Below are 8,325 nucleotides of genomic sequence, written 5' to 3' on the forward strand. Positions count from 1 at the left end.
TCCATCACTTGATTATCTGGTTATATTTGATGCCAAGGTCCGTATGGTGGGAGTAATGCAGTGTGGGACCAGGTAACAGTAACTATTTCACGCAGATAGAGTGAGTGAGTGTGAAATGTGATCCATTCAATAATGTTCATCCTTCTTTGACATCAATTCGGATCTGTTTGCAGCATGTAATTTAGGACTGTGTATTGGCAAATCAATTGTATGGCAATATATTGCGATTCAGGTACCCATATTGTGATACGTATTGCTATACATTGCGATTCAGGTACCCGTATTGCGATATATTGGGAACTTTATAAGTTATGGTTCTGATAACAGCAATCTCAAAATTAGGTCGCACAGTCATGGATTCTATGTTCCTTTATATACACTTTATAGTATTGCAGTATGTCGTTTTGTCATTGAATAACAGAGCAGAACATTTCTTGTGAATGAAAGTATGTGTAGATTTTAATTTAAACCATAAAGATAATCAAATACTTCATATGTTTTTTACGCAATATACCGATTCTCAGATAAAAATATTGCAATACGTATCGTTTGATATACCGGTATATTGGTAATACCGTGTAGTCCTAATATAATTAGCACTGGTTATTCACTAGTGTTGACTATATAAGGAGAGATGACAGGCTCAGGGGCATATCACGGATATCAAAGATATTAACATGAATGATTAAGTAATTATAATGCAGATATCGACTTGATATTTTGATTAAGAGAAGATCACAGGAAGACATCATCAGCTTTAATTAGAATGTTGTTACAAACAATTAGCTCTTGTATGGAAAAAAAAGTCAGAGAAAAGTCAAAGGTACTTCATTATTTCGATCAAACGAGTCCCGAATGCCTGCAAAAATAGATGCTATAAACATGATTCCATAATCATCTGGTATAGATTCGATTTTAAAAATGAACTAGAAACCAACTTAGTTGACAACAAAAGTTTATCAAGCTTTCAAGAAAGAATCATTTCCAACTGGCTTTCCTGGATGAACTGATTAAACAACAAAATCCCCAGCCAAGTATTGTGTCTTCGTTGTGCTGAGAACAAAGGGTTAAATATAAGACACATTTTGATGGTATTATACTCGGTTATCTGCGATCATCCGCTCCTCTTCCTGCACAGGATCAAACTGTGTCTCTGATGGGTCACGTGGAGGAAGGTTGGTGAAACGGGAGACAACTCCCACCATTAGACAATCACTGGCCACATTTACTGTGATGCCACAACGATCCCTGGAAGGATAATATTAAATCAATCACAGATACCTTACATTTTAATCAGGGCTTGTTTTGTCATAATTGAGCAAAGTTCTTGTTGTAAGCTATATTCAAAAAAGAAGTTTTACTTAAGAATATAAGCTGCAAGAATAATAGAATATTGGAATATTATCTCCCAGAAGAGGATATTTTTCAAGGTTATCTTCATAGACAAAGGAACAAACGTTGGTACTTCATATCAACAGTGATTTTCATGTAAACTTACATCAGCCAGTTGATTGTGAGCAACAGAGAGGCGCCCCGAACTGGGAGACCAATCGCCCGGATGACAAGCATCAGCATTGCCAGATCAGACCCAGGTATGCTGGCAGTCCCAATGCTGGTTAGGAACGCTGTTAAACTAGAAAACATAAAGACATTTTGCGACTCTTCATACAATTGATGATTTTTATACATTGCCTCAACTCGCAGACTTGGTTGACACCTGCCATCATATCGTAGATCGATGCTTACGCTGTTGATATCGGGATTGTCTGGTTCAGAGTTGATTATTTGCCGACTGCCGCCATATAGCTAGAACACTGCTGGGGGCGGCGTTAGAGGCCAGGTACCCAACCGACCAATTGTACTGACATGCTTTCTGTGTACTGTCATTGCAATTTCGATTCATGAATGTGTGTTCATTTATATATAGTACCCAAGTCTTGTATCGGGTTGTCAAAACTTTAATCCATGATTACGCGTTCCTTCAGGTGAACAATTGCCTTGTCGTTGCTTGTGTTTATGTTTGGAGCGTTGCATATTCGGGAACCATTGGTCGGATCACTAATTCATTTGAAAAGCAAATGTTATGTTATGGACCGGAATTGTGTAAATGTGTTTTATTTACATAAGCAAATGCATTGTTGTTGTTAGTGGCCGAATTCGAGTCGACATAAAACAAACAGAGGGCAGAGAGTGCACACTCACTTAAACTTTAGTTCTAACGAGAGCAAGGGCGGTGGGGTAGCCTAATGGTTAAAGCGTTGGGTCGTCACGCTGACGACCCGGGTTCGAATCCCCACATGGGCACAATGTGTGAAGCCCATTTATGGTGTCCCCCGCCGTGATATTGCTGGAATATTGCTTAAAGCGGCGTAAAACCCAACTCACTCACTCACTCTAGCGAGAGCAGGAAAGAATATGCTTGTACATAGGCAAGTATGATACTGTACTGTCAATATAATGTTACAGACTCAAAGACACAGAAATACAGACAGATTCTCTCTCTCCCTCTCTCTCTTTCTCTCTCTCTCTCTCTCTCTCTCTCATGTCCCTGAGTTTCAGAAACATCAGAAACAACAGGAGAAGAAAAGAATAAATTTTACATCAGACAATGGAGAAGACTACAATGAATTATTTTCAATGCATGAGTTACGTACTGCCCTTGAGCAAGCTCATGATACAGCCACAGGGGCTGATAATATACACTATCAGCTCTTGAAACATTTACCGGAATCATGTTTGGAAACTCTTCTAAATATTTTTGACACAATATGGACTTCAGGGAATTTCCCCCCTTCGTGGCGTAATGCCATTGTAGTCCCTATACCAAAGCCTGGCCGGGATCATACTGATCCGTCTAATTACAGACCAATTTCTTTAACGAGTTGTGTCTGTAAAACCATGGAACGAATAGTAAATAATCGATTAACATGGTATCTTGAAACCAACAACCTAATAACAAATATTCAATGTGGTTTCAGAAAAAATCGTAGTACCATTGATCATTTGGTACGATTAGAATCCTTTGTCAAAAATGCAATAGTTAATAACCAACATGCAGTATCGCTATTCTTTGATCTCGAGAAAGCGTACGATACCACTTGGAAGCATGGCATTTTAAAGGATTTACATGATTTTGGTTTAAGGGGTCGATTACCTCTTTTTATATCACAGTTTTTAAAAGACAGGCAATTTCAGGTGCGAGTGGGTTCTACCCTGTCTGACCATTACAATCAGGATCAGGGTGTCCCACAAGGCAGTACTTCGTCTGTCACTTTATTTAGCATTAAGATCAACAGTTTATCCAAGGTCTTAAACGATTCCATTGATGGATCACTTTTTGTGGATGATTTTAACATTTCTTGTCGCGGTAAGAATATGCATACTATTGAACGGCAACTGCAGTTGTGTTTAAATAAAATAAATAAATGGTGTCTTGAAAACGGCTTTAAATTTTCTAAATCAAAACAAATTGCCTACACTTCTGTAGAAAATATAAGCCTCATAAAGACCCAGAACTGTTTTAAATGGCACTCCCATCAAAGTTGTAAAGAGGCCAAATTCTTGGGTCTGATTTTCGACTCTCATTTAACCTTTCTTCCGCATATTAAATCCTAAAACTAAATGCCTGAAGGCACTCGATTTATTGAAAGTCGTGTCTAATTCAAGGTGGGAGGGATCAAGCTACGCTCCTACACCTTTACAGATCACTTGTCCGCTCGAAGCTTGATTACGGCTCTATCGTATATGGTGGGGCCTGTAAAAGCAACCTCAAACTACTTGATTCTATCCATCACCAGGGTCTAAGACTTTGTCTTGGGTCTTTCAGAACCTCTCCCATTGACAGTCTCTACGTTGAGGCCGATGAGCCATCTTTAAAACTTCGCCGTATCAAATTGTCCCTACAATATATCACAAAGTTATATTCTAATGAATCCAATCCTGCTCACACTTGCGTTTTTAATCCTCTTTATGAGGATTTGTATAATAAAAAACCTTCACTTGTCCCACCTCTTGGGATAAGAATCCAACAATATATTTCTGCTGCTGACATTGAGTTGGAGAATATATCTCCTTCTCGTCTTCTTTCTTCTCCTCCTTGGCAATTGGTTAGGCCACAAGTCGACCTAACACTCACTAAATTTAAAAAAATCAGAAACTAATGACTTACAATATAAACAAGAATATAATCAATTAAAAGTAAATATAATACATATAAATCCTTATTTACAGATGGGTCCAAGGATGGTGGCACGGTTGCTTGTGCCACTGTCATTGGGTCCCGAACAATATCTTCCAGATTACCCAATGACAGTTCAATTTTCACAGCTGAAGCAAACGCAATCCTAACAGCTCTCAAATATATAAATAGACACCCTAAATATAAACAATACATAATCTTTTCTGACTCTCTGTCTTGCCTTCAGGCGATTAAAAATATTTCTTGTAAACATCCACTTTTAATAGAAATTATAGAATTATATAATGATCTTGCAACTGGCCAATGCGACATCGTCCTCTGTTGGTTACCCAGTCACGTTGGTATTTCTGGGAATACAATGGCCGATCTTGCTGCAAAGGCAGCACTCAACAAATCTGTGACACCACTTCTTATTCCTTACTCTGATTACAAAGCAAGCATTCGAACCTACATCCGTGATCTGATGCAGAAGAAGTGGGACACCCAAGTAGGTATAAATAAATTACATGCAATAAAACCCTATATTGGTTACACCTACTTGGGTTGTCAGTCCAGATTTGAAGAGGTCATCATGCGACGATGTCGTATTGGCCACACTAGATATACTCATGAGTACCTATTGAAAGGTGAGGATCCTCCGTTTTGTATCCCTTGTGATGAAAGAATCACGGTCAAGCATGTCCTGCTTGACTGCATTGAATATTCCATCACAAGGGATAAGTATTTTAATGTCAAAACATTGAAGGATCTTTTTAATAATGCTAGTTCTCATTTAGTTATTGCCTTTTTAAAAGAATTAGATTTATTAACTGATTTGTAAATAGATAAATATTTTATTATTGGTAATTTAAATTAGTCACTGAGATTGTTAGTGGCTGTACCCTCAAAGGGGGTTGACGTAGCGTAAAATTATTGTCCTCCTGAGAGGGTACGTAAGTCCCAAAACTTTCAAAGTAAAATATAAATTATCACATTTTAAACGTAGTATTTTTGTTATTTTAACTGTTGGCTAAATTTTCCTACAATCGCCAATGGCTGAAGGGATGGTGTAAATCCAGCTAGGATCCATGCAGGTAGCAAAAGTAATGTAAGTCCCCATGGCTTCTAGCATGGTGATCTACCTTCAGTTGTTGGCGATCTATAGCCCATTTTTATATTGTGTTGTCCCCTATAGTTAAAATGTTTTAGATTCAATTACTAGTTTTACATATATATCTGTGATTATCTAGTTATTTTACTGTCCTTCGTAGGCAGAATTTTATAATTTCACTTAAATTGTTGATATATTTATAACTTGCTTTAGTCACGATATGGCTGAAATATTGCCGATGTGACTTTAAATCTTAACTCACTCACTCACTCACTCTCTCTCTCTCTCTCTCTCGCTCATACACACACACACACACACACACACACACACACACACACATATGTTAATATGGTCAGAAAAGTTATCTCCTTGTAGCAGAGGTTGCTTGTGATTATGGACCAAGGGTTGTCCCTCTGACTGCAGATGTAATAAATGTGATGCACTATGTATATAGTTTCACTCTCCATCACACCCTCTCTCTTACCGGGCGGTGGGGTAGTCTAGTGGTTAAAGCGTTCGCACGTCAGGCCGAAGACCCGGGTTCGATTCCCCACATGGGTACAATGTGTAAAGCCCATTTCTGGTGTCCCCCGCCGTGATGTTGCTGCTATATTGCTAAATGCGGCGTAAAACTATACTCGCTCACTCTTACCAGATTATGAAGAAGTCTCCAAATGACAGGGTTATTCCATTGTACTGAGCTATGAACACAGCAGCCACGACCCCGTACACAGCTCCACCGTCCATGTTTACAGTTGCACCCACTGGGAGGATGACCCTTGAGATCCTCTTGTCCATCAGCAGCCTCTCCTCAACACACCGCATTGTCACAGGTAGAGTAGCCGCGCTACAAGCAAAAACAGTTGAGTGCACAAACTTATCAACTGTTAGGGCACATGACAAGTATATTTCTGGAGCTGTTCGATAGGCATTCCGTGGATGTTGAAAGATGACAATGTAGACACTTTGTGGGGATAACATTTATGTATCACAGAATATGTTGATATTAACAGAAACGATTTTTAATAGAAACTTATTTATTGCAAGGGATGCGACGATTTGTTGTAGATGCTGACACAGATATCAAGCAAGGGCTAGCATCTACACTGAAACGTCTCATCCATTGCAAGAAAGAAGTTGTCTGTCCACAAATAAATCGTTTGTGTTCATCACACCAGCTTCTAAATGCCACTCAAAGAAGTTATGTTAATATTAGACGCTTATAGCGAACTGGTGGATGACACGAACTCGTTTTTTCCCTGGCAACATGATCTGTATTTTATTCATTATGTGTATAACGAGCTACAATCAGTGGCCCCGATGAATTCGATCTGACCGTATTTTACAGTATTTCGGTATAGATCCATTCGAGACAGAGTGTGGTACAGAACTATGTATGGTAGTTCAATCGTGTAAGAAGTCATAAATAGGTTATTGTCCTAAAGTGTTTATATTTGACTGTTTCTTACTTTCTAACAGCAACTGCCTCTCGAGCTGCTGGTGTTCATGTTTGAGTAATAATGTCAGATATATATGGAATATAATTCATTCAAAACAACGCTGTATTTAATAAGAAAGAGCTCAATAGTGCCAAAACCCTGTTGGACAACACCTCGGCAGTGTGGCAGCGCCAGAAACAATAAATGCAAGGTGACGTACATACATAGGTCCTGTCATTTCTGGGGCACAAACCAAATGGGATGATGCTTACCTAATTACACCTTTTCTGAGTTGTTCAATGCGCATTGTGTAGAAACTGAACAAATTAGACGCCTTCTACGGATAACAAAGTCATATACAAACTAGTATTCTATTGTTGCAAAGTAACATTTCCAATCGAGTCGAATTTTTCCAAGAAATTTGTATGGATTAAAGTTCTTTTTTATTTCCCTCACGATTCCAGGTCCCTTCATCTGGTGAACTGCCAAACAAAGGCCAGTTCACCTGAAAAAGGGACCTGACCTGGTCCCGAAACGTCGTGAGGGAAATAAAAAAAGAAGTTTAATCCATAAAATATCTTGGACATCTATGTACAACTTCTAAATGCCACTGAAAAAGAGTCAAAGTTTGTTCTCATGAAAGCGAATATGTATACATTTGCCACCAGGTGATACAGAGACATGGGAATGCATGGTGTAAGCAATCATTTTGGCTCTTAGAGATATAAAACGTTGGTCATGCTCACCTGGAGCTTGTGGCAAAGGCTGTGAGCAGAGCAGGCAGTGATCTGAGGTATATCACATATGGGTTCTGTCTGGTCAGGATGAAGTACATGGCGGGAAGGATCACCACACTGTGGACTGCGAGTCCCACCATCTCTGTAACCATGTAGACCGCAACAGTTTGTCCAGTCTTTGATATGTCAGCTGCAGACATTATCTGGCCCATGATGAGGGACATTACTCCAAATGGAGAGTACCTGGAAACGAATCGGAGGTTTTGGTGCTATATCTGTATACTGTATAATATGTTTCAGTAAATACCCTGTCGTAGGGTTTTGCGATTTTGGGCTTCATGGCATAATCAAATGCTTGTCCTTTGATTCGATGGTCAGGTTTGGTGACTTTGTCATGGTATCCCTGTTACGTAGATCGACGGCCATGGTGCTAATGACTGGAATGTGTAGTCCAGATCAAATATACTATCCCAAAAAGAAATGCATAGGCGTTTTGCATTTGAAATCTATTAATTACCTATTGTGTTCAAACAATCGTCAAAATATGTAACAAAAGTGTTGATAACATGATTTTATACAATTGCACAAGTAAAAAATTGACTTTACCTGAAAATGTTGATTTTGATGAGATTTCTTACAAGGATTAAAAAGGCATCACCACAACGCAACCGAAATCACCTTCCAGTTGAAATTGTGCAGCAAAGAGCATGTACTGTCTGGCTATAAAAATCCAGATTACATTCGGAAATCGTCATTCGTTTTGAAAAGGTCAAATCCCTACGTCACGTTTTAACGCTGCGACACAGAACATCGCCATTGAAAGAATGCACGGTGGAGATTACCAATCTTCCGTTGCCAGGC

At 39.0% G+C, this 8,325-nt stretch overlaps 1 protein-coding gene across 1 annotated transcript; it reads right to left on the reverse strand.

Annotated features, from left to right (window-relative positions):
- Positions 1-696: 696 nt before the first annotated feature.
- On the reverse strand, positions 697-6,077 carry LOC124260257 (excitatory amino acid transporter-like). The gene is made up of 3 exons (XM_046694516.1): positions 5,941-6,077; positions 1,499-1,633; positions 697-1,248 (listed from the first exon to the last, which is right to left on the reverse strand). The coding sequence occupies exons 1-3, from the start codon at positions 6,033-6,035 to the stop codon at positions 1,095-1,097; spliced, it is 384 nt and encodes a 127-aa protein (XP_046550472.1). The 5' UTR covers positions 6,036-6,077; the 3' UTR covers positions 697-1,094.
- Positions 6,078-8,325: the final 2,248 nt, after the last annotated feature.

Source organism: Haliotis rubra, unplaced genomic scaffold, assembly GCF_003918875.1.
Source record: "Haliotis rubra isolate DU_JTF1 unplaced genomic scaffold, ASM391887v1 Scf757, whole genome shotgun sequence".
Classification (NCBI taxonomy): Eukaryota; Metazoa; Mollusca; class Gastropoda; order Lepetellida; family Haliotidae; genus Haliotis; species Haliotis rubra.

Excerpts from the sequence above, each read along its gene's own strand:
- LOC124260257 (XM_046694516.1), bottom strand. The coding sequence starts at position 6,035 with ATGGACGGTGGAGCTGTGTACGGGGTCGTGGCTGCTGTGTTCATAGCT. Across the intron at positions 1,634-5,940 it reads GGAGACTTCTTCATAATCTG|TTTAACAGCGTTCCTAACCA; the intron begins GTAAGAGTGAGC and ends TATGTTTTCTAG. Across the intron at positions 1,249-1,498 it reads CTCACAATCAACTGGCTGAT|GGATCGTTGTGGCATCACAG; the intron begins GTAAGTTTACAT and ends TTATCCTTCCAG.